Raw genomic sequence first — 26,133 nt, 5'->3', positions numbered from 1 at the left:
ACACATGTAGGGGCTTACTGCTGAAAATCATTTTTACTGATGATTATCACAAATAAACACATTCTGCCAAAAGACCAGGCCACAAAGCTTTAGTTTTGTTAAAAGTGATTCGCCTTAGGGAACTTGTTTTAAGAATGTCCTTGTAATGCATTTTAGGACAGAAATCTCTCTCAGTTGTGTGGAGAATATTGCAGTTACTTTGTACTAACACTAAATAGATGAGAGTGGGCTTTACTTCTTGTAATTACTCAAACAAGTAGTCTGTAATTTCCTAAGAAATAATCTCTTGCCCAGGCAGCAAAATAGTTTGGGTGTCAGCCTAGACAGCTGTCATAGAGGAAGAAGCAGTGAATATACGCTATATCCAGGTCTCCCAAAAAAAAGTGGAAGCAGAGGCTTGGTTGCTGTGACAGAGTGATTTTGTTCCTTAGAGGATTTTGCTTCCTTCTCTCTCAGGAGGGAAGTTATGGGGGACAGGGAAATGCCACTTCCCAATCCTCACAGCACACAGATTCTTGGCTGTTGTAATATCCATATCACTGTAGTGGCAGTGATCTACAAGTGTGGATATCCTTTCCCTTGCCCCATCCCTTCTACAGAAAGATTTCACCTGTCACATAAATTGCACAGTAACTGCATTACACTTTTATAGCCAGTGGTTATGCAAACACCAGACCAAATCTAATACTGTTTCCCTCTGGAGCCACCAGTCTAGAAGTATTCTGTGTCAGGAAGAAAAATACTATATGTGATATTTATTAGGGACAAGCTGCTGGTGACAAAATAAAATGGTTTTACCAGTTTAAGAAGGTAATGATAGGAACTGGTGAAGGACAGGGGGAAAAGGAAATATATCACCTCAGGGAAAAAAAATCACTTCCTTTCACCAAAAAAACCAGATATATCCTCTTAATTCTTAGTTTCCAAGAAAGCAGTTGCTCATTTCATGCATCCAGATTTGGATTTAATATTAGAAATTCTGCACATGGAAACTAGCATTTAAAGACCATATTGCAGTTTTTCAAGAAGTAATACTACAACACTATCAATCTACTATATTTTTAGAATTACTTTTGTGATTTCAGTCAGCCTTTAAGGAGAAGAAAAACATGATTTTCACTTTATAGACTGAAGGAAGGTAAAAACAAAACCACCCAAGCAGTGGCAGCTTAAAAAAAACCCCAAAACAAACAGCCCCTCCCTGATCAAAGCAAAACCAATGCTGCACAATTTTCCATACCCATCAGGAAATATGTATTGACCTTTCTTGATATTTTTCATATAATAAATGTTCATGATTCTCTACAACATATTTGTGTGTAAGCATAAGAAGAAATATTTTAACTGTTCTGTTTAGAGTCTCACAACCAATAGTTACAACCTGTTGGACCTCTGCCGCTGTGCTCCTGAAGAGTTCAATGTAACGTTTTCCAAGTATTTCTTTGTGCTTTTTAAGTGCATTCTGTGCATATTCTTCACAGGAAAACAACACAAATGCATCTCCTGTGGGCCTGCCATCTGGGTACTTGACAAAGAGAAGTCCCTCTTTCCCTCCTGTGACTGGGCACTCCGGCCCCAGGAAGCCCAAGACATCTTCCTGGGTAGCAGTGAATGGAAGGCCTCTCATCCTGATGATAACTTGATTCTCCTTGGATAAGAACTGGGCCACTTCATTGGAGGTGCCTGGCAGAGAGATAACAGCACGTGGTCAGCTAAGAACCTGTGGTCAGGGCTGGGCACCCAGTTCAGGGGATGCAGCAGCAGCAGGGAAGCACTAAGGAAGAATGCAGTAGGTAAGCAGCCAGCAACAAACCCAGACAAGACCCAAAACACTACTAACTCTCAGCAATCCGTTTTGAGGGGAAAACCTCTTCATCTGCAAGTGCTTAATATTTTAATAAAATTGGAGCAAAGACGAGATTAGTGTGAATTAATACAAGATACACGGATGCTTCCACTGCAAAGGCTGGTCTTCCTCCCAAGAAGGAGGGAAGTCTGTGAACATCACAGCTCAAATGCTCACAGCTCAGTTTCAACAACTTGACAGGGTCAAACATTCTTGAAAGACAAAACAGGAAAAGCTACTTCACTATCCGTTTGCATTCTCAGTCAAAGAAGAAAGCAGAACTTGAACAACATTCCTATGAACTGAAGTAATCACACTGAACTCCAGCATCACTTACCTCCTGCAATTTTTAAGAATTCTTCTCCAGTTGCTTTGTAAACCTTGAAAGAAAGAACAAAAAAAAAAAAACCACATGAAAATCACAATGTTCAGTTTTAAACGACACATATACTTTCAAGAGAATTGTGTTTTGGTACTTTGAGCAAAACAGAAGTGCAGTTTGGTTTTAAATGAGAACATAGCTTAAAATATTCAGGTTTCTCTCCAAAGATTTGTTTCAAGTCACAACTTTTTACCTCAATATATCTGCTACCCATGTGATGCTTGTGCCTTTCCAGGGCAAGGTCTCTCTGCTCAGAATTGACAAACCGAACCAAAGCCTCCCCATTTCTTCTTCCTTGGGAATTCAGGCAAAGAGCCACACCACCTCTGGAAGGTAAAGCCAACAAATATAAGTTTAGTCTGAATCTTTAATACATTTAATAAATAACTGTGTAAGAATAGTAAAGGAATCAGACTTAAACATGAAGATTACAGATTGTAAAAAGAAATTGCTACTATCCAAAATTTAATTTTTGTTGTAACAGAATTATACTTTAAAATCTGTTTAATTGAGCTCGTGGATCTCATGTTGTTCATCACTTTCTCAACTCCCATAAAGTTGCAAATTTGCAAATTTGTCCCTCCTATTATCTCAGATGTACATTTGAAATTCCTCATCACTCTAAATTAAAAAAATATATTTTTTTCAGTGTTGGAGATCTGGAATATATATTAAGTGACAGGTATGATAAATAACCTCACTCTCTTCATATATATGTATACAAATAAATCTATACATCGGTATAGACATGAATCATATGAAAATTTATTCCAAACAGTACTTAGAAGTTTCTGAATGTGGCCTGTTTAGGAGGTATAGAAGAATAATAAGTTGGCACAAAATTAAAGCTTTTTTCATGTCTTGGTCTCTCCTTTGATTAATGCAGTAGGAGTTTCTCCCTTTTGATACTAGCAATAAATGAATGTATATTATTTTCAATTGATAAGACTCTTTTCTTCTTCACACATTTCTAAACTTTCTCTTGCACCCCTAAGGCTGATAAACCTGTTCAGCTGACAAGGCCACAGCGTGGGAAGGGGTCAAGTGGGGAAAGACTGAAGGACTCCAGTGGGGAGAGTGGGGGATGTATGTAAAACAAATATTAAAGGGACTTGCTATTAAAGGCAAAGTGATAAAGTGATAAAGCAAGGTAAATTTTCCTTATCTTACTTGGCAATGTTGAGTCCTTTGAAAAATCGAGCGATGTCCTGGTCTGAAGACTGCCATGGCAAACCTCTGGCACGTATTACTGTCTCACTGTCCACAGTTTCAGATTTACTGCTGCACAGAAAGAAAAAAGAAGACAAAGTAAGCTTTCATCCAGGTTTTCCAATATTTTACCAAACTTCAGATTGCAACTAATTGAATTGTAAATTGGGAGCATGTTTTCTGTTGAGACTCTCCTATCTCCATTATTTCTTTCAATAAAGAAATGGAAGAAAACTTGGATAATTCCTTTATATCTACAACACTGTAGATGCACAATGTTGTCACCACATTGCAGTTCCTTAAACAAAATAATAGGACAACTGCCTCAATGTAAAGTAATGAGGAACTGAATTAATTTTATTTGAAAGATCTAGCAATCCAAGCAACACAAATTACTTATGCCTAAAATATTTCAGTCTGGTCACTGAAATACATTTGTAAAGAATGAGCCATCCTGTCCCTTCATCCCTGAACCCAGCACCCAGTTCAGCATGGGTGAAAAACCACTTTGGGAAGCACCACACAGCTCAGCTCATGCAGGGTGCACTGGCCATCAGCTCTGTTGACTTAGGGAAAGTTCACAAATATTTCTTCACCCTGGGTAAGATAAAACAGCCTCGCTGCCATGCAAAACAGAGGCAAGAGAACAAAGAGCATTTAACTTGCAGTGACTTTAAAGAGGTGGACTAAAGTGCAGCATTCATCATGCCAGCCACAGTCTGGCTGCACTGCAGTGACTGCTGAGTGCACTGGGCTGTTCTCAGGAGCCAGCCTGCTTTCACATGACCATGGGGAACTATTCACAAGCTTTCCTTGCTGTACACAAGACTCATCTTTGTTTGTAAACAACCATGACAAGGGCACTTACCAAGGACCTGTTTCATACTTGTGTTTCACAGTTTCAGGCTCAGTAAATATGTGATCTGTGACAAAACAAGAAGTTTAAATATAACCAGAGTCAGAGATTACTTAAGAATGACAGCATCACTGCCAATTCTTTCAGAAAAGAAGGATTTCAGCATTCAGTATAAATAGTTAACTTACTACAACCTTCTGAAAGCATGCTGAAAATGATAGCCACCATGGTCTTCACTTGCCACACGCCAAAGTCCTCCTCTGCTTCATCTATCCCTAAGCCTAGATCTAACAGGTGATTATAGAAAATAACAGACCTGCACAATCCTTTGTAAACAAGTCATAATGCTTTCCTGAAATTAGCACAGAACTAATAATCAAATGTACTGGTCTTAGCAGGGACATGTGGCTATTAGACATGTTACTCTGCTCATAAACTGGTTTATATTCACTGCAACAGACAACAGTTTGAAAACTATTGAGAGCTTACATAATCTCAGTGTTAATAGTCCAAAAAAGGAAAAGCTGACTAAGTTCCTATCACTTTAAACATAACTGAACTTCAATCCCATTCAGATGGGCCCCAACAATCTCTCTAATTTGAACTGAGATATAGAGTATTGTTTGGGTCTTGTTTTTGCTTTATTTTAAACTCATTTTAGTCAGGATCATACAAGATAACTATTATTTGCAAACAGTGGAAACCTGCAGGCCAGCAGGTGCTGAAAAAGCCCACTGACAGCTCAGCTTTTCCTTTAAGATCAAGCACCAACGCAAGTGATGCTTTTCTTTGGCAGATTTACTAAATATGGTTTAGAAATCAATTAGATTCAATTTGGGGGGGGGGGGGGGGGGATGCAAGCAGAGCCACTCCCCTGACACACACTTAAGTAGACACTCCTTTCACTTTCCCTGTGAGTTTATAAAACCCACATTTAGTTTTATTCTTCTAAACTTTCTAATAATCACAGAGATAAAACTCAAGGAACTGAACTGATTGTGGGGTATAAGCTGCAGCAAAAGGATACATTCTGCCATGGTCTTGATAGTCTGGTCTTTCACGGCGGCTGAACTTGGGTAGCAAGTATGGAATTCTTTGCGCAGATCATAAAAGGAATAGAAGCAGTCTGACAACAAGAAGTTCTACAAGGAAGGCAAAAATATTTGGTTTATACATGCTAATCCTTTAAATTTCAAGTAATACTTTTGAACAGAATGAGGCACTCTCAGAAATTACGTAGTTCCACATCACCAGCTTGTAGGTGATGGAGCAGTTTGGTTCCTTTGTAACACAGTTCAAATTCCATAACTCTACAGAACTGGATGTCTACATGAACAAAGTCAAATAGCCTCTGGGAGTCAGACCCATGCAAAACAGCTGGAAAGGATGGCTGGGAAAAAATATTTTAATATGTCTATGTTTTACTGCTATTTCCTATTTTTGACACTATTTTATCTTTTGCGGCTACACTGAAAAGCAGATTTGTACCAAACCACAACGACAAATTTTAAATAAATATTGTCACGGAATGCAAAATCTCTTTCAGCAACTTTCAGAAAAAGACCAAATAACTGGCCAGCTCCTTCTATGTCAGCAGCTCTCACTCTTGTGGGGCTCCTGCAGGCCCTGCTAAGCCAGTAAACTCAAGAGTCACCACCTTGCACAAAGGCAAGGTTCTCCTGCCTGTGCATGACAGGGTGCTCTAAACCCTCCAGGAACTTGGAGCAGAAACTGCTGCTTCATGTGGGAGTAGCAAACAAGATGCAGCTCTGCTTCCCACTGAATAAATGCAGATGGGGAACCACTGCCAGGCCACACCACCACCTGTGTGCTTACCCTCCACAGGACATTGGTTTAATACAAGCCTAAGCAAAGCAATAGTCCTCCATCACTTCTGCTGAGGTTCGAGTTGTACCTCTGTTTCTACTCCACACACAGAATTCAAAGTACTTGTATTGCCTCTGTCTCTATCCTGTTTTTCCTAATTTTCCTTTTCCTTATGCTCATCCGGGAGTCCAAGCAGTGTGGCTGACTTTCAAGACCAAGTGCCTAAAATAACTACTCATGGCTCAGGCAGGGAGGGGATAATTTTCAATAGTCTTGGGACACTCCAGCTCCCAGGTGGAACTGTATCACTCCCCTTCGAGTGCTGCCTCTCTGCGCCAGTTCTGATCTTGTACCTTCTTGGATGTTTCTGGATGGAGAACTTGTCGGATGAGTAACTGGCCATCACTGCAGAGTGTGTAAGAGCTCCTTCCAAGTACTTTCAAATCACTGGATACCAGCTGACTAAACTGGAAAATGAAGAGAAATTTTTATTGTACTGGCTGATAATTTCATGCACCTGCCATTACTTCAGCACTTTTAAAAAGGAGATAAAGTAATTCAACATTTTGTAAAAGTTTTTGAAAAAACATGATGGAGAACAGATATGGGCTCCTGATTAAAGAAGGCAAATAAACTGCATGCATTTGTGGAATAGCAAACAAGAACACCCAGAAAATAGTAAAAAAAAAAAAGAAAAAAAAAGACTAATTAGGAAGATACAGCAGAATTATGAGTTCATATGAATAGTGATCATACTATACTGGTAATGTACAGAATCTGGACTAACTATAATTTAAGTTATTAATTATTTGAAAGAACTTTGAAGATAAATCACAATATTGATTTTGCAATACCCTTTTTTCACCTATTAGCATCTCTGATTATATCCTTAATAATTTTTTTTTTAGTTCAAAAACAAAAAACCTACTCATCAGGATTTAATTATGTTTCAAAAGTCATATATTAAGAAAAGCCAAACAAATAGTGATCTAATACCTTCAAAAATAAAATGATAATCAAGTCACATCCAAGCTAAAAAAGTTATTGGTACAGATAAAGTGTTATGAATACTAGATTTAAAAAAAATTATTCCCAGCTCTAGGATGGCTAACCCCCAGCAGATTAATGCTCAAGAGGAAAGGGCTCCAGCTGTCTTATTCTACATTATTTTCCTTCCTTAGACAACAGTTTCCAGCCTTTTATTACTGTATACCAGTGTTAAATTCCTAGCTCCTAATAAGTCAGCTAGCATATTTTAGTACCTACATGTATCAGTAAGGAGTAGTTTGTTAACTAATTTTCAAGGGGACAAATGTAATTATTCTAAGCTTCCCTCTTGATGCTACTCCCTCCCAGGAAAGCATCACCTCACAAACAAGCAATAATTACAATCACAGTGCAATAGCCACCCACTGCTCTCAGCAGCAGACTATAACTTCAAAACAACCACCCCCAAAAGCAAATTAAAAGTTGACTTGAGACTTAGACAATATCTTTGTGCTGTCTTTTAACCTGTGTATGGGGAGAAAAGAGAGTTGGTTTGTTTTATCACCACACATGTGACACCACATCATTTCAGTCTCTGCTCAGGAAAGGTGATGCCCTAATGACCTGATCCCACAGCTACACAGAACCCACAGTGTGAACAAGAGTTACAGCAACTGCAGCCCAAAGGCAAGGCTCCACAAGGCAAAGCACGTGTATTGAACATGATTTAGAAGGAGCAGAGACATGATCATCCAAGCTTTATTTCAAAATAACTGCTCAAACCAATCCAGGGGCTTGGGCAGCTGACCAGAGTTCCACTACCATTCTGAGTTCAGAGTTCTGTAGTAGTGGGTATTACACATCAAAACAGGGAACTGAGGGGCAGAGCTGGGTAAGGAGGGGCATCCAACTCACCACCTTGTGTTAAGTGGCTTCATTTGCAGATATATTTACAGATATAGATATGTTCATATAAAGTGAAGTTACTTAATAGCAGAGAACATATTTGAAACTATAAGAAGGGTGAATATCCCCACAAAACATAAACTTTTATAATGCAATTGTCTGCACACTACCAAAAGACACAAAAAGAACAAATACACCACAAACAGATGGTGTATAACTAACTAAAACAACTAACTAAAAATCAACCATCCCAAACTTGCAGATTCCCAAAGCCTGTTTCCTCCCAATTGCTAGTACAGGTTGTGGTCCTACCACAAGCTGAAGTCTTGAAGAACCTGAGGCTTTAAAGCCAGTTATTGTTCAAAGATGATTTAAAGTCAGAAAATTGAGATCTGAGAGTGCTCAAAATACCTCAGATGATGTGTAAACATCAGAAAAAGAAGAAAATTCCAGTGGACTCCAGAGGAACCACTTCAGAAAAGTAGTTCTGTGGACGGCCACAGTCACAGACCAACAACAAATATTCTCACCACAATAACACACATGAGAATTACTTTCTTACTAAATGCAGCAACTTATTAGGTTTTTTTTTGTTTAACTAATGCACACAGTAAAGAGCAAATATTTGTAAAAAGGGGTTGGAAATGATGATAGGAATCAGCCTCCAGAGGGGGTGCACAGGGATTCTTGCTGAAAGGAAGCAGAGTCTTACTGATGAACAGCAATAAAACACTCCCCAAACCTTCAACTTTGTACCCTGTGTTACTGGAGATGCTCAAGAGCCAATACAGGCAGTGCAGTTAGGGAGCTATTTTGATCAGGTACAAGAAGAAATCTAACCCACACTATCTGGAGAAAGCAACAAATGTAAGCAGCCTCCCGCTGTACACATAAAATGTAAGAACTGTAGATCAAAAAGACATCAAGTCAGAAAACAAAAGGAGAAAAATGTTTGCACAAGGGAGGAAATGCTCAGGTCAAATGTTGTAAGTCAAGTTAGTAAAAATCAAGAATGTTGCACTGAAATATTCATTTTTTCTAGGTGGTATTTCCCACACAACCTACAGCTGAAAAGAAAACACAGATATTTTCAGAAGCCTGTACTGAGAAGATGCCAGAGTAGTAAAATATTGCATAAGGACACTGATAAGCCCAGAATTCCAACTGCACTAAGGTTTAAAGAACTCCCAAGGATCAGGATTTGTTTTTATTTGTACCAAGCGTTAGTGTTTGCACTGCATATTTATTAAATATGAGTGATAACATTCAACATTGCAAACTCCTTTCCAGTGGAACAATCAACATGTCAAAACAATACTCTACTTTTCTTACCAAATGCCTGCAGCTTAAAGTGCCTTAGATAAACTGCGACAAGGTTGGCAGGACTTGCTGGGAGCTTATTTAGAAACTCCTATTTTTAAAACCAGCCTGTTCCAAACTTTGGGGTGTACTGCTCTGGAAGAGGGCAAGAAAGACTGTGGGAAGAGTAGTCAGGAGATATAGGCAACCTTTGTTATCCAAACCAGCTCAGCCATGGCATGGGTTAACTGAGGAGAGGAGGGGGTAGCAGAGTGAATGGGAAGATTCACTCAGGATCAGAGCATGGGGAAAAATAGCCCCAGAGGAATGACAGATATTTGAGATTAGCCTGAAGTAGCTTCTTTCACCCACAGGAGATGTCTCCTAATTCTGCAGAGGTTGAGTATGAGAGGCATAGCTGTGGACCAGCTCTTGCTGCTATAGATGACACTGGACCCTCAAGTCTTTCAGGCAATAGACCCACGTAACACATGTGTCAAACTTGTTAAAGCAGCTAGGGCAGATGTGTTTGTAAAGCCACATTGCTCAGCACAACAAGCCACACCCGTTAAGCAATTCAGCACTGCCCAGGAAAAGCCATCTTCAGCCTCCTTTCTTGCACCACAGATTTCAGGCAGCATTTCAAAAGCCAGCCTTGAACCAGCATCCACCCAAATGGAGCAAGCACAGGACAAGTTAAGACCAGCACCAGACTTACATTACGTTTTTCTGTCTCACATGTTGAACAACCTGTCCACAACTCTGTCATTTCATGAATTCCATCCCCATCTCCTTCACTCCACTAATAAAATCCATCTCAGCTATTTACCTGCTGTCATTCACCTTCATGCTGCCATCCAAGCACGCCCCCACTGCAGCAGGCAAAGCTGCCCCACCTCAGCACTGCCCCCACCAAGCTCACACACCCTGTCTGCCCTGCTCCTCTGCTCCTTCCACAGCACTCACACACTGCTAATTACCTGTTTGCATCTTGCAACCAGCCCTCATTCTGACTGCAAGAACCAGTCTATTAGCATCATCCTCCACCTCTCTTGCTTATTCCACCAGATCAGTCTCTCCGGCAAAGCTCTGATGAGTCATTCTTTATTTAAAGGAATTTGTTCAGTAATTTCACACCAAGATTAAAAACTGAACAGAGGGAAGAGGAAGAATCAAACAAGCTGCTCTGTATACTTGCCTCCTCGAAACCTAAAACAGTTCTTAGAGAAAAGGTGGTGAGAGGGAAGGACAGACTTTGAACAGCAGTTTGAAAAACTGGCTAAACAGGATTTTGGTCATGTAGCTGAGAGTACAAAGAGATTGAAGAGACATGTTTTGCCAGCAGCAAAGCTGGATGAAAGCCAGCACAAGCTGCTGTGTTTTTTACTGATGAATCCCAAGGGACTAAAATAACAGCCCACTTCGTGTTGCCTTAAATATAGCTGAGCTAAGATGTAGATCTTAGAGAAACAAGAAGATTCTTCATTAAGCTTTTTCTACAGTTATGATGCACAAAAAACTAAAATAAACATCTGTCTATTTGGATAGTCTCATTTTCCTTACTAAAAATAGCTGTCATCCTTGAGAAAGGCCACTGCATCTGTGCTGTATCTGTGCCTGGCCTGGTAATTAAACACTGAGATAATTCAGGCACAGAATGCATCCATGCTGTCAAATAGAACCATTTCTAAAACACCATGGTACTCTGGGGGATTCTTTCTTCAAATCACCTCTGAGAAGTAACAGAAAATTCAGCTGCCCCTTATGCATCAGATTTCTAGCAGCTCCTAGTGAGTCTTTAAAGCAGCATCCTTTCCTTTAGTCATGCACAGAATTTCTCTGTTTTGCTTCTTTTGGCCCTACTGACCCATCACAGCTAAGACAAAATCATCCACAAAGCTTCAGAATTAAAGGCATCCTTGCAGTTTAAGCAGGTCTGGAATTCCATGCAAGTATAACATAAAAATCAAAAAAACATCTTAGATTGTAGTTCACACGGAAGCTAGACTTGAATCTATTTTCAAGTAGAAAGATGAGTTATATTTATCAACCTTCTTTGCACAAAGAGTGGTCCTCACAGTGTAGGGATCTGGTTTCAAATCAGTAGTATCAACAGGATGTTACTAAACTGCCCAGAGTTTACAATTTGGTGATTGCAGATGAATACATGGTCTATTTTCTGCCAGATCAGCATATCAAAAAGTGCTCATTTTTTCATCCATGCCATCTTTAAACCTGGGAGGGTGAACAGATCATATCTGGTCCAGTCAAAATTTGAGACATGAGGCAGAGAGATGATAATTGATTTGGCTTAAAGCCTGTAGAAAGACTTTGAACAGGTTTAGCAGTCTAGATTAGTGCTTTACAAAAAAATCCTAAGCAAACAAAACAAAAACCACCAAAACAAACAAAAACCCTGACAATAAAACCTTTTCAGGAATGACAGTTTTTTGTCATTATTAAGAAGAAAACTTTCAGGAATAACTTAGAAGAAAAATTATTTTGGTTAACTTAGGATTTACATTCTGATATATTCCCTTGAGCTTAAAAATCCCTCATATTACTAAAATGAAACTGTTCTAGAGAAAGTGAAAATAAGATTTCACAGATCTGTAAAGTACTCTGAGAAGAAAGAAGTTTTATCTGAGGCACATAAATGTGCACTGCTTACACCTTCTTTGTGCAAACCTATGACTAAGGCCATACTGCTTATAACCATGGATGCTTTCCAGTCTAACTTGTATTTTAAAAAAAAATCATCATCACTTACTAGACATTACTGCAATTCACAGCATTAGAGCTTTAGACTCTCTTTCAGGCTTTTGGTGTGAGTCATTCTTTGCTTGTAGCATTGAGCATATAACAATGATCAGTCTTCTTTCAGCTAATAGCAGCATGGAAAACAAAGGATAATCTTCAAAAAGGTTTCACTGAAGATTTTCTATTCTCAGTTCTGTTTCAACAGGCAAAAGGTACTGCAGTTATTGCCTCAAAGCCTGATTTTATGCTAAGTCCTCTACAATTTATTCCAAAGAACACCCAAATCCAATTATACATTTGCAGGTGTGGTTCCTGAAAGAAGATCTCCAGCAGATGAACAATGAAAGAGGCTGCTGAGAGAAGTTGCAGATTCTTCATCATTGAAGATACTAAAGATCCAAGAGGTCATTGTCTTTGGCAGCCTGCTCATGTGTCCCTGCTTTCAGTGCTTGGGCTGGACAACATCTACAGGTGCCTTCCAGGCTCAGCTGTTGTGTGACTCCCTCCACTCTGGACTCTCTTTGCCCACTCTGCAGCTCCACCAAAGATCAGGGCACCAATGGCACCACAGTGTGTACCTGAGGGGCTGGGGGTTTTTGGGAAGGGACATGTTTTCCAGGATGGGGGGAAGTGAAGGAGATCAAGAGTTGAGATGCAGCCAAATCTCATTAACAGAACCTGCCTGCCACTAAAACATAAGCAAGATTGGAGCACCACTGAATTCTGAAGTTTGTCCAAAGACTTAAAGGGTCTAATACAGCATGAGTAAAGTCAGGAGTAACAAGCCATGGCTTTGTTATACAAGGCTTGCATATACACAACACACCACGACATGACAGCCTAGGGAAATATTTTCACTTGGTCTTTGTGCCTCAGGTCCTACAGCCATGAGGGTTTCACATTTATTTACAATACTCTCCATGAGCAGTCTTCTGCTCCTTCACTCTTCCACTCCTGGTGATAATGCCAGCCTTATCCATGCAATGGAGGAATTTAAAGCATGTCAATACTACTGGGAGGTGCACAGACTGCATTTCAGCACTATTTACAAGTATGATAACCCTTTATTGTGCTGGGTAACTTTTTAAACAGAGAATCCTATAGTAAGCCCTTGCCTTTGTTCATCTGCTAACTGATATTCCACATGGCTGATAATGGATACATGGTGACCTTGTACTGAAATTGCTGTATGGAAAGAAAAGAAAAAAGCATAACCCCCAGTGTAGCCAAAAGCTACAAATCACTTCTTTTCCCCTTCTAGCTAAATAGGGGTAAAAATACAATATTTAGATACCATTCAGACATAAACATGAAAAAGAAATTGCCCCTTAGTTTGAATTCATTGCTGGGCAAACATGCAGGAGATGACAGAGGCAGCCCAGGTTCATTCACTAGAAATGTTCAAAAATAATATTGCCAGTTGATTTCTCCTGTTAGGAGGAAGGCAATTATTTGCTCTACTGAACACTAATGCCTGAGATTATTTAGTGACTGCAGACTAGCTTGGACAAAAGCATGGGGCTCATTTCCAGCTTGCCAGAGAATCTAATTTTGCCCAGTATGACCAGTCAAGTTACACATCACCTTATACCTCTGGATGGCCTAGAAACTACATTAAATAACAGAAGGATCAATCAGTCACAAAGGCCACAATAAATGCACTCAAGAGAGACATTACATATCCAAAACCAGTTAGAGTACAGATCCATCTTGGAATTTGCAAGTGTAAGAGCAAATTTACCCTACTAAGTCTCAAGGAGAGGCAGGATGTGGCACTGAGATTCAAGCACTGGAGACTGCCTTCTCCTCAGGTACATTTGGCTGCTTCTTACACCTGATAATCTGCTGTCACTTTGTCTTCTTTCCTGAACAGAGGTCCAGACCAGGTGCTGCACACCCTGCTGCTTCTCTAGCTGTTCCAAAGCAGTTTCCTCCACAGCAGATGCTTATTTAGACAAACTCCTGTTGTTGCCTCTCACAGAAAGAAATTAATTATTTTCCACTCATGCTGTGAGCAAAAGGTGACAAGAGGGTCTCAGCTATCCTAGGCTTGGGGCTCTGCCATGAAATTCCAATCACAAATCTTCAAAAGAAGCAGTAGTTGAAAAAAAAAGAATTATGCTTTTAAGTGTATTTATGATAGTCACTTTTATTTTTTACTTTGTCGGGAAGCTGAAGTTACAGGAAATAATACCACCTTGTCCTCCTTGTTGTCACCTCACAGGTCTCTCAAGAAAAAAAGGTCTACAGACACCTCTTATAATTACTGCAAGACTTCAAGGGGGAAAATGGAAAGTATTCTTCAAATTTATTGCATCCTTTCACTCCATAAACAGAGAAAATTCCTTTAAAATTCATTATACTCCTTCAGAATTAATAGAGGGACTGGCAACTTTAAACTTAGCTGCTGAGAGTAGCCTACAGCGAATTTCCTGCATAAAAATAAGTTTGTTCAGCGTTGTTCAGCAACAGGTGGAACATGAAATACAGAAACAGAGCAACAATTGTCATGGTTTGTCTGTCCAGTGATACTCTGTGGAGCATAGAAAACAGACCATCGTTGCTCAGGGCTGTGGTAAACTGTTTTAAAGGTGAAACTTCCACACTATTTCTTTCTGTGGTTCATTTTAATTGGACCTGGGTCTTTGTGCAGCAAAGTAAACAACAGCTAACGAAATGCTTTAATTCTTCCTAGGAAAGAATGCAAACATCTAACCTTCTGCCATGACAAAGATCTGTCCAAACCATGCCACTTGAGCACTTTATGACCATTTTTGATTAATTATTTCTTAGATGGAAGTTTGAAACACCAGACTATTTGCATGCTTTCCAGCTATGGTATCTACAGCATCTAATTCGGGTAGTGCATTAAGCATAAAAGGCAAGACCATGGCTCAGGCCATCTGAATGTCACAGCAATCAGGTCACAGGCTTTTATCTTCAAAAGCACAACCTGTTTTAATAAGAGAGTGTTGAAATATGCAGAGTACTCCACAAATAAGCTACTTGAAGTTAGCCTTGTGTAAGATAAAGCACCCCAGTCCAGCAACATAAGAATTTCAGAGTTTGTGGACTTACTTTACTACTACATTATGTGTCAGGAAACTGCTAAATAAAGAAACACTTACTGAGATAAACTGTTTTCACTTCAAATTAATCTGTGTGAAAGAGGCCACAGCTATCAAAACCAACAGAATAACACAACAATATAAATATCTTGCAAAATATTAATAATCTATGCTAACAAATGATTACCTAAGTCTGATTTTAAGCAAAAAGAAAATTTTGAATACTACTTATACAAAAAAAATCCCTACTCTGTCAACCTTTTACCTACATTTCAAGCAGGTTTACAATGGTGCCTCACAGTCCTCACAGGCTGCTTGCTATCAGCTCAACTCACAGAGCAAGTCATTACAGCCTGAAAGACAAGGTTGAACATACTTTCCAAATTCTAGGTTTTAATTAATGCCATGACTGCAACATTTCCCAAAGTCTTGATATAAGCACAAGCTCTCTCTCAGTGTTCTATACCTCCCCCACTCCCACTCACCTCTGTTTCAAGGACAAACTTTCATTAGCAATGTGATCTTTAGCACTGGCTCTATTGACTGTAATGCTTGGTACTGCTCTATTTACTCAACACTACCTCATTGTTTGTAGTGCAAGCTTAACCAGTTGTAGGAGAATAGCCAATGCCTGCAAAATTAAAACTTTTTTTTCTAGTAGGTTGTTTCTCAAGTTGGTTTTTTTTTTGTAGTAGTAGTAGTAGTACTCAGGGAAAGTAAAAAGATGAGCCAACACCAAAAGAATGAAGAGACACTTATCATCCACAACCCAGTTTCCTGCATGATTTTCTCATACTCCTGCCTCTTCATTAAACTTGTACTGTAAGACATGGACTTTCCTGAATAACAGCCTTGAAATCTATGAAGTATCTTTGCTTACGTAAGAATCCAAGTGATTCTTGATCAAACCCTTACAAATAGCAGCAAAAGAAAGTCAAACTTTCTTGAATTGACTCTGCTTTGCTTTGTAAATGGGGGAGTGTTCCCTTTCTTGTACAAACATGCTTTCACAAATACATAAAAGACTAGTGGAATTAGATCCCTAAATCAGTTTGCCTTCAATTTCTCAAACTTTCAAATCACAGATTAGAGCAAGCATCAAAAATTGGTAATGACTCATAAGGAAAAATGAGAGTGAGAAACTATTAGATATGATTTTAGCAGTTCACAACTGAGTAATATCAAAATTTACACTTGGTGTTCCAAGGGATTCAGACCTGGCCAACACAGAAGGACATTAATGGTTATATTACTTGGATGTTGCTTCCTCTTACAGAACTACATCCTCTCTTTCAGGTAACTTTCTGCTTCCAAAGCAAGTTCCTTATGACTGGAAAGGCTTGACATGAGTTTGTCTGGATGTCAAGCAAGTCACAACTTCTTGTGATCAAACCTTAGCATCTGAGACTTATAGAGAAAGGGCGTTGATTTCTATTTTCTTTTGTTTCTTTAGGCATAACCACTAGAACAGCAGTTTTCTTCTGCACTTCATATTTACAAGGTGCTATCTCCCATGCTTTACAATAATCTGAAGTCCTGTATAACTTGAATTCTGTTGTAAAAAATAACACTGAGACACTCAGGTTACCAATCAAACAAACTGCAAAACTCTGTCACAGTCATATTCTTGTGACAATTATGTATTGCCAACTCTGTATCTCTCATGATCTCACTCCCATCCAATGGTATTTGATAAGAGGATTGGTGTGTTGTACCATGTTAATAAAATATCCATTTCTCAATCTTTTTTTGCCACACTCTGCCCACTGCAGCTCTACAAAGAAAGGCAGCAAGAGGAAAGAGAAACCAAAATATTTTGAAATAGAAGTTTGGGGGAAGTGAGAGAGTTGGTTTTAATTGTTTTGTTTCATCTCTCATCAAAAGGGGTGATCATTTGAATTTCAATTCCCAATACCTTTTGCTTAATATTTATTCCATAACTCACATCTATCTTCACAGCATGTGGATTTAATGAATGGGGGACAAATAAGCAAAGCAGCTGTTTGTGAACAAAGCAAGAACAGAGGCTTTTATATAGAAGTACACTGGAGCAAGTTGTGAACAGTTCAAAGAACATCACCACAGATTATCACTGAAACATGGTTTGTAGAACAAACATGACTTCTGACTCAAGACATTCCTAGAACACATGTCAAGGTGTCTTTCAGAGCATCAGCATTTCCTCCTTTTTATTGGAATAAGGTTGTAGCTAACAGAAAACAGCATGAGATCTCTACAGGAAAGAAAAGACACTTTTCCAGAGCAGAGGAGATGGCAAAGACATGAACATGAGGGAGAATCACTGGTTTTGTTTCTAATTAAGAGATATAAAATTTCCTCTCTAAATGACAGAAATTATCAAATGAGAGAGGGTTGACATTATGTTGCTAAAAATTAATCTTCAATGAGCATTTTTAGTTCTGGCCACAGCACTGCTTTGCTAGCAGTATCAATTCCAGTAACTGTGCATCAATCTGAAACCCAACTGCTCTGCAAAGAAGTGCTGCAAGAGATTGACAGAGACATTGCCCTCATTTGGCAGCACTCAGCTACCCAAGAACTTCATATATAACTGAAGAGTGTTGGTTTATTAAAAGAGGGGGAAAAATCAAGTAACCAACATACAGATTGCAGAAGTGCGCAACCTTTTCCAAAAACTACCAGAGGAGGAGAGAAAGAGCACAGACTTGCAGACAAATCCACACAGTTTTCTAAGCTGCTTCCATGTTAACAACAAGAACAGATAGAAGCACTGCACACATAATTACTGCCAAAATAACAGAATGCAAATCATAGAATCATTTAGGTTGGACAAGATCTTCAAGATCATTGAGCCCTACCATTAACCTGACAGCACCAAGTTGACCACTAAACCATGTCACTAAATGCCCCATCTACATGTTAAAATCCTTTATGCTTCATTTATTCCTCAGCCACTTTTGAAACCCCTGACAATAATTCATTAACACATTTCCAGTGACTTTTTCAGTAGCTATTTAGAGCAAGTTAGAGGAAAGAAGTTCAAAGTCCTTGAGGACCATGCAATCCAGCAATCTTTGTATTAAAATGGTTCTACCCTCTATTTTGCTGTCTTTCAATGATGTAAAAAAATAATCCCATAAGAACAATTTCAAGAGAAATTCAAGTGTTCAGGCATATTATAGGTGTGGAAACATCCAAATGTATTAGTAACACAGTTTACAAACATGGCACAACATCACTCCCTGTGAAGACAGGCACCTCAAGCTGTTCTGCAAGCTCATAGTAAAGTTTATTTGTCCATAAATGCTTATCCCAGACTTGGTAATTAATTGTTACTGTTCCACTTCATCAGAAAATGTAGCAACATCTGCTATCACAAAAAAGTCTACTCATATCTTCAAATCACTTGGCCAAATTATTCACTTCTCATGAATATTGTCACTTCTAGTTTTAAGAGAAGATAGCCCAGCTTGCCAAGGCTCCCACACTTTTATGCCTATAAAGAAAAGAATTTGCAGCTTTAGACAAATTCTTTTACTAATTCTTTGCTCATTCAGAAGTGAAACACCTAAATACAGGAACAAAGCAAGGGAACCTTCCTATTTCCTACAGGAAATACTTGAGGGATTCAGATAAAAGTATTGCAGCATTTGGAGAAGCTAATGTCACTGATTTTCCACACAACAGAACATAAGTGCTACCAATAACAAATGGATTCCCATGATCTACATATGCATATTTCTGTATACACATATATATATTTAATATACAAAACAGAAGAACTGTTTATGCTATCAAGTATTTTCTGAGCTTTTTGAGGGAACAGATTTCAGTGTTTCAATAATAATGTAATGGGTTACAGAGCTGGGTAGTGCTGAGAATTTATAAAGAGAAAAACAGTTTATCTAGGCCATCAACAACAGAATTGCAACTAAGGTTCTGAAAAAAGGGTTAACCATAGCTAAAAAAAACAATAAAAATTCACACTGCAACATCCTACAGCTACAGGAAGCATTAGCACATCCTTAATTCCCTGCAGGAAATACTGATGATATTCCAATAAGAAGTATGCAACATAATTTAACCAATCCTCATCTACATTAATCAATGAAAATAGGGAGCTATTGGATGTTAATAAATGTGAAAACTCTACATAAGGCTACCTGCACGCAGGACACTCAGCCCTCCTGTAAGAGCAGGAATCTATCGCTTACCTATCCTGAGAACCTGAAGGCCCTTGTGTCTGTCTGTCAGGAAATCCTCATCATTCACTGTTGATGCCAAACCAAGGCCACAGTTTCACATTAATTGCTCAGTGCCCTACCTGTATTAAAATGTTACCCTCCTTTCACCCACACTTTAGTGCTATGGCTGCCCTTGGGAAAACTTCCTAATCTGCCACATGAGCATCAGACAGAACCACTCCAAACCAGAGCTGCCTTCAGCTCAGAACAGCGCCCTGCTCCAGCTCCATCTGCAGCCCCAAAGGCTTTTGCACAGGCAGAATGCAGGAGGGAGGGCCGTGTAGCAGCACCTGCCTAAGTGAAAGGTGCCACTGAAGGGCTCAGGAGCAGAAACAGCTTAAGCTGGTATCGCCATCAAACGTGTTGGATCATGAAAGCACAACCAAAGGGTGTAGTTTCACAGGATGTGAGCTTGGACAGCAAAGCAGTTTTAAGTTCCCACCCCATCTGCTCATTTCAGTGATCCTGTTTACAGCACAGCTTCACAAAGGGTTTTACTGACACAACAAAAAGATGGCAAAGTCTGGTGCAGGGCCAGGGGAGAAGCTGGCTTCACTGCTGAAGCCAAATCTTGTGAAACAGCACCCTAAGTGTTTGTTGTGGAAAGAACAGCCTGTCTGGTAACACTTGCCAAGGATTCACCAAACACCTGCTCCAAACCATCAGAACTCAGACCCAGCAAATACTCCAAACTCCGCTAGAAGTTTTATTGAGGTGATGCAGTCAACAAATAATCTTGGAAAATCAACTGTAAGACTCAAAAGAAAAAAAAAAGTCACCCTGCATTTTCAGATTTTTCTGCAGTTTGAAGACTGAAAGGTGTATTAAAAATAAATTTTAAAAATTATTTAACCAAAATGAAGATGTGACAGCTGGCAAGGGAGCCAAGAAAACTTTCTGCTAGCACTTTGTGAAGAAGAAGCTGCAGAACAAGTTTCTCTTAAAAAAAGGGTTGTAACCGGTTTATCAGGTTAGAGGAATTCATGAGTTCTTCCACCTCTCCCCCCATCCCATTTGTTTCCAAAAGCTCATTTAACCAGCTTGTTTCTTGCTGAATTTGCTGAAAATAAATTGCACCTGCAGCTCAGCTGGGCGATCAATAGGCATCCAAACATGCTTGAGGGAACTGGCAATTTGCTATCACCTGATAAAGTGGCAACCACTCACTATTTTCAATTTGAGCATCATTTAGGGGAGTAGTGGGGGGCAAAGGCCCAGCTTTGTCTCTCTCTATATAAGAATATGAATCAAAATATTCACTGGTGTATTTGATTCAGTATATTCAATCAGCAAGACAAGGAGAGTCTTTTAAACAAATTTTTAATATTTTAATGTCAATCCACAGATTAAAATTGAATGGTTTTAGTAGGTCCAAAAGCAAAGCCAGGTCTCACATGAGAATGTCTCCCTTTTTATGTATATTGTTCAAAGAAAGATGGTAATTACAGCTAAATACTGCAGACAGTTCTCCAGCATTATTAGCTCTTCTTAGACATCCTTTTTCAGGAAGACATGCAAATATTGCCTTGCAAAAGGAAAGTAACATGTCTTAAGGCAAGTCATGCTGATTCAGCCAGGTTTTCTATATGGAAGGGATTAAGAAATCCACAATACTTTCAACTTCATATGGGATCTTTAACTTAGAGCCCCCGTGGCTACAATCAGAGAAGCACATGAGGATGGCAGCTTTTTGATGACAGAGTAAGGGGGCTGAGAGAAAGGCAAAGTTCATTTTGGTTTTGCTCTTTAAAAGCAAGGTTCCATTCCTACAAGGTTTCAGAGAGCAGCCTGAGAATAACCACTCTCCCTCAAAAGCTTGCAAAGTGGGGAACTATAAAGCTACAGCAATTAACTAGAAAAATATAAATAACATGCTAAATAAGCCAGTCCTGTGATCTGGGGATCTGAACAGTGAAACTGGCAAGAATGTCCCAGTCATGCAGGAAGAGAACTATTCCCTTTGCTAAGTAGTGTAGTTGATACATGTTTAGAGGCTTAGATCACAGGCTCAAGAGATTTCCAAATACACATTTGAACAAGAGATCTCCCACTTTGTTAAATAAAAATCCTCAGTTTTCTACTCAGTAGCATTTTACAACATCTCAGCAGATGTGAGTTCACCATTACTTGTCTCACATCAGAGATAAGTTATTAATGCCATTTTGAACTAAATACATCAAGCAAGGGACTCCCAAAGGGCAAACATTTTATAATTTCAGGTAACTATTTCCCTGACATTTGTACATACTCCATCCCCACAAAGGAAAGCTATGACAACCCTGCACATCACCTATGAGAAAATACAGATGGATCCCATAAATTCAGTAGCACCTCTGGAATCAAATGCTTGTTACCCTGGACAAGTACAGTATTAAAAACCTTGCAACAAAACATACAGAGCATATGCTGCAGCAAGCAGCTTGGTTATTTGGGGGCAGTGTGCTTCAGGACTTTACCTTGTACAATTGCAACAGCCAAAATTTATTGAGAAGGAACCTTATTTCAGAAAATTTCAAGACAAATTCAAGTAGTAAGTGTGCAAAAATATGAAGTAAAATTAAAAAGATGCATTATTTGATGATGTGCCTGGCTAAAAGCAAGGCTTGACCACAGATTACAGGCCTTTGGTAGACTCCATCATTGCTGGAAAGTGAAGTATACAGCAATAGAAGGAGACTTTCTGTGGTCAAGGGAATAAGTCCAGACTCACAGAAGCTGATCTGCTGTTTGCCAGCTACAAATCACTGATTCAGAACCACAGAATGTTTGAAGTTGAAAGAGGCCTCTGAAGCATGGATAAAAGTTACAATGGATTTGTGCTCAGTGGTTCTCACTTCCCTCTACGTGTGGAGATTGGGAAACCAAGGCAAAAAAAAACCAGAAGCAGACACAAAACTTTCATTTACATGATTGAGATATGTGCTAAGGTGAGCAATTTTCAGCTGCATCATCAATTTTCTACCACAGTCCAGGCAGGGTGTGGAAAGCTAATTTCACGTACTCTATAACATTATCTCAAATCAAGGTACAAGTCTACTTCCTTTTCCTCCTCCATTTCAAATAACCACTTCAACTACCTGTTGCTTTTGCTAATCAAAATGCTTAACTAAGAAAAAAAATGTGTTGTCACCTGATTCATCCTCAAAATACATGATGCAATTAAAATATCCCGTGGACTTGTCTTCAAAAATGCAGAAAAGGATTTACTAATAAAGAATATGGGGTTTTGCTTTTTGCCACCACTGTAAGTGGGAAGTTGAATTAATTCTCTCCTAATTCTCACAGGAGTCAGGACACAGAGGGGAAGGGAGAAGAGTTTAGGTAAGGTGTGTTCCAGAAGACTTATGATGGAACTGGCCACATCACAACTGGCATCCAACAATTAACAGCAAAATCATTATTTAGTTGCATAGATATGCAAACAAAAAGGAAAAAAATTGTTGTTTTTCAAGAGTCTCTACCCACCTACACACAAAGGTAGTATTTCCTTTTATTTGCTAAAGCAGACCCACCTACAGTGCAATTTACAGCAATAAGATACAATCTCTCATAAAGTATTGGGTATAATTAAAGTGTGTCTGTTATAAAGGTAAACAGAGTGTACTAGGCTAAGCTGTTCCAGATGTCTTTAGTGCAAGATCTGGGACAAGATCAAACCTGCAGCTGCACATTTTCTCAGGGGTTATTATGGAGCTTTAAAAAAAAACCCAACCAAAAAAAAAAAAAAAAAAAAAGAAAGAAAACCACCTCTTGGTCCTGGACTCTAACAAAGCAAATGCAAACAGAACAAATGCCAGTGCAGCCAATGCTGACAGAAGTTAAGCCACATAGAAGTTACGTGTTCAGAGACACTCCAGAGTATAGTGTTAACCATGCAGTATCAAAGAGGGTTAGGACCAAGTCTGCCAAGTTATCTGTGTCACCAGAAATTACAGCAACATGAACCTGTTCTACTGCCTAAGCAAGTTTCTGCTGAAACACACCTACGAATGATTCAGACAAGGTGTGGAAAGGCAGGTTTATATGTTACACAAAAATGCACTATTGTATTTTTCCATTCAAGCACATTTCATGCATAGAAAAGACAGTCAAAGTAAGCAAACTTTTGGGAACTGCATTATGTGTACACTATTTGCACTAAATTTTTTCAAGTAGCTTAAGTCCTCTTGAGCTGTAAATATCATACAAATTTTAGATGTACTGCCTCAATGTGAAATTAAATGAGACAAAGAGCAAAACTACAGACATCAGAAAATAATCAAACCAAATCACTTTATAATCCACTCATTAATCTCATCTGGAAAAGAATGATACACAACAAGCATATCTGATGTTACATGAAAGATTTTGAAGATTTCAGCTGATTTTAAGAATAACAAATGAGAAAAAGGTTTCCAATACACATTAGAGCAGTGAACCTTTAGATTAGAATGTACCATGTGAAGTTTGAAAGTTTGATTAGCACTGCTCTATTAAGCAGTACTCTTACTGGCCTACTCTTTCAAAGCTTAAAAGAAACTTGGAATAAAAGTAGACCCATCAAAAAAAACCAGAAGTCAGATCTTCCAAGGACTCACAGCATCAACTCAAATACCCTCGTATCATACACAACTGTTTCAGAAATATGGAGTACCCATTTCAAATGGTTTCTTTTGGGTTAGCTTAAAAACAAGTATGAAAACTTGCTAGTGATTTCAAAGTGAAAGACAAAACTAAAATCCGTTTCCTTTTTCAAATCCATTAAATCTCATTCACAGGCTTCAATCTGAAGAGTCCCTGCTCCCAAAAGCAGCAGCTCACCTGCTGAAGAACCCGGTCCAGTGGTTCAGCTTTGCCCAGTCCCTCTGGTGTTAAGCCGCTGACTTCGCGACACTGGTCACTTAAGTCCAAGTTGTCTGCTTTCACCAGGGATTTGTGTAGTGTCCCTACCTAAAAACATTCAAGAAATTATGGACAAAAGTGAGGAATAATCGAAATAGTTCTTTCTAGCATTGTGTTGAGACTGCAGAAAAATCAGAAAGGTGCAGTATCACCTCCCGATAAACGCCAGGAGAAAACGCATTTGTCTATTTCACAAATCGAAACCTTTGGCCGCGGTTTCTCTCCCTCCCACCCCGGAGAGCCACGCTCTCTGCTTCGCAGTATCCAAGCCCATTTCATGGGAGGCCTTTTGCAGTTAGCACCGACTTTTGTGGGAGTTGTTAAATACAAAGGGAAGATCACTTAATGTTAAGGCAGTTCCGTGAATCCACTAATGAAAATCATAGTGCTGTTTGTTTTATCAAAGCCCTTCATCTCTAGGGGGTTATTTATGATAGGGCTTTTGGGGAGAAAAAAAATACTAGAGATGACTTTTAGGTTGGCCTAAGAATTAAAAGAAGTCAATATTCTCTTAAAGGTTATCCAAACATTGGTTAAACAAACAAAAAGCAGGCCCAAAGGGTCCAACGGTGACCGTGAGCCGGCTCCCAGGGAAGCGAGCACGCTCGGAGCCACCCGGGGGAACTTTTTGTTTTAAAGCTTCAAAAGTCCGTAGACATCCTCGAAGCTGCACATGATTTAAGGCGGACGGGGCAGTGGGGTGTGGAAGAGGCCAAACTTTTTGAAAAGTTACTCCTTCCCTGAAGACGGAACAAAAAGGAGCTTCCCGAGCGAGCGGCCCGGGCAGGGAATGAGCCCCGGGCAGGGAATGAGCCCCGGGCTCGGGCCCCGCGCCCTCCCCTCCCCTCGGTGCATTTGTGAAATGAACAAACGGCTCCGGGCAGGCGGCGATGCCCGGCACAGCCTGCTCGCCCCGCGCCGGGGAACGCGCCCTCGCCCCGGATATCGAAGCCATACCTTCTTGTTCTGTAGATCCACAACTTGCCACACCAAGAGAATTAGTTCCCTCTCATCCGAACCCAGTTTAGCCCCATATGCACCAGCTGTTGCCCCAAACAACACCACCAAAGAGTCACTGTGCGAAGCCGTCATGACCACAGGGGGAAACAACTACAATCAAAAGCAGAGGTCAAAAAAAAAAAAAAAAAGAGAGAGGAAAAAAAAGGCAAAAGAAAGACACACTAACAAACAAGGAAAAAAAAAATTAAACCAAAAATTTCCCACAAGGCTCACCCCCTACCTCCAAGTAATCAAAGGGAAAAGGAGCGAACGAGAAGTCGCGATATAAAGAGGAGAGAAAGAGCTATTTAGGATGTTGGGTGTTTGAGGGAAAAAAAAAAACATGGAGAAAGAAAGCTCTCATCTCTACCTGTTCCCGGTGATCTCCTTCCCGGGGCCGATTGGGAGATGAAATTAGCAAGCTGTGGGTTTCTCTACCTCTGACATCATGGCAGCTCAGTCTGGGCTTGGGCTTTTTTTCTCTCTCTCTCTCTCTCTCTTTTTTTTTTTCCTTCCCTCTTCCCCTTCCCCTCTCCTGAGTTACCTGCCCTTGGTGCAGCTCATGTGACTCTAGTCAATCTCCCAAAGGGACAAGGCCATTGGGCCTCTGGAAAAGGTGTAGGAGGGACGGAGGGAGAATCAACGCCTGGCTGATCCGGCCTGATTGGTTTTTGAAGGAGATCAGAGGCAAACTCCCTTTCTCTGTTGAATTCTGCCTGCAGGAAGTGCCTCTACCTGCTTTCAGTGCGGCGGGTGCCGCCCGGCGCCGGGTGCGGGCTGTGCGCGCCGGGCGTGCGGGGCACTCGGGGCACTCGGGGCTCGGTGCGCGCCGACCCGCGCCCGACTCGGGCCAAATCTGAACAATTTACGTGACTAAAACACAATTA

The 26,133-nt window shown here is 39.8% G+C and overlaps 1 protein-coding gene across 1 annotated transcript in view; it reads right to left on the bottom strand.

Moving 5' to 3' along the window:
* ESRP2 (epithelial splicing regulatory protein 2) overlaps positions 1–25,339 on the bottom strand; it is a 40,757-nt gene extending 15,418 nt beyond the window's left edge. Inside the window, exons 1-10 of the mRNA XM_054269378.1 lie at positions 25,205–25,339; positions 24,167–24,295; positions 6,474–6,587; positions 5,321–5,435; positions 4,482–4,580; positions 4,306–4,360; positions 3,399–3,509; positions 2,422–2,554; positions 2,184–2,226; positions 1,382–1,683 (exon numbers count right to left, since the gene is read on the bottom strand). Coding sequence (XP_054125353.1) covers positions 1,382–1,683; positions 2,184–2,226; positions 2,422–2,554; positions 3,399–3,509; positions 4,306–4,360; positions 4,482–4,580; positions 5,321–5,435; positions 6,474–6,587; positions 24,167–24,295; positions 25,205–25,339 — 1,236 coding nt within the window. The remainder of the gene's footprint in view (positions 1–1,381; positions 1,684–2,183; positions 2,227–2,421; positions 2,555–3,398; positions 3,510–4,305; positions 4,361–4,481; positions 4,581–5,320; positions 5,436–6,473; positions 6,588–24,166; positions 24,296–25,204) is intronic.
* Between the last annotated feature and the right edge of the window lie 794 nt (positions 25,340–26,133).

Source organism: Melozone crissalis, unplaced genomic scaffold (assembly GCF_028551555.1).
Source record: "Melozone crissalis strain CALT ecotype California unplaced genomic scaffold, PUWL_Pcris_2 ptg000007l_1, whole genome shotgun sequence".
NCBI lineage: Eukaryota > Metazoa > Chordata > Aves > Passeriformes > Passerellidae > Melozone > Melozone crissalis.
This window is presented reverse-complemented; position numbering and strand designations above follow the sequence as displayed.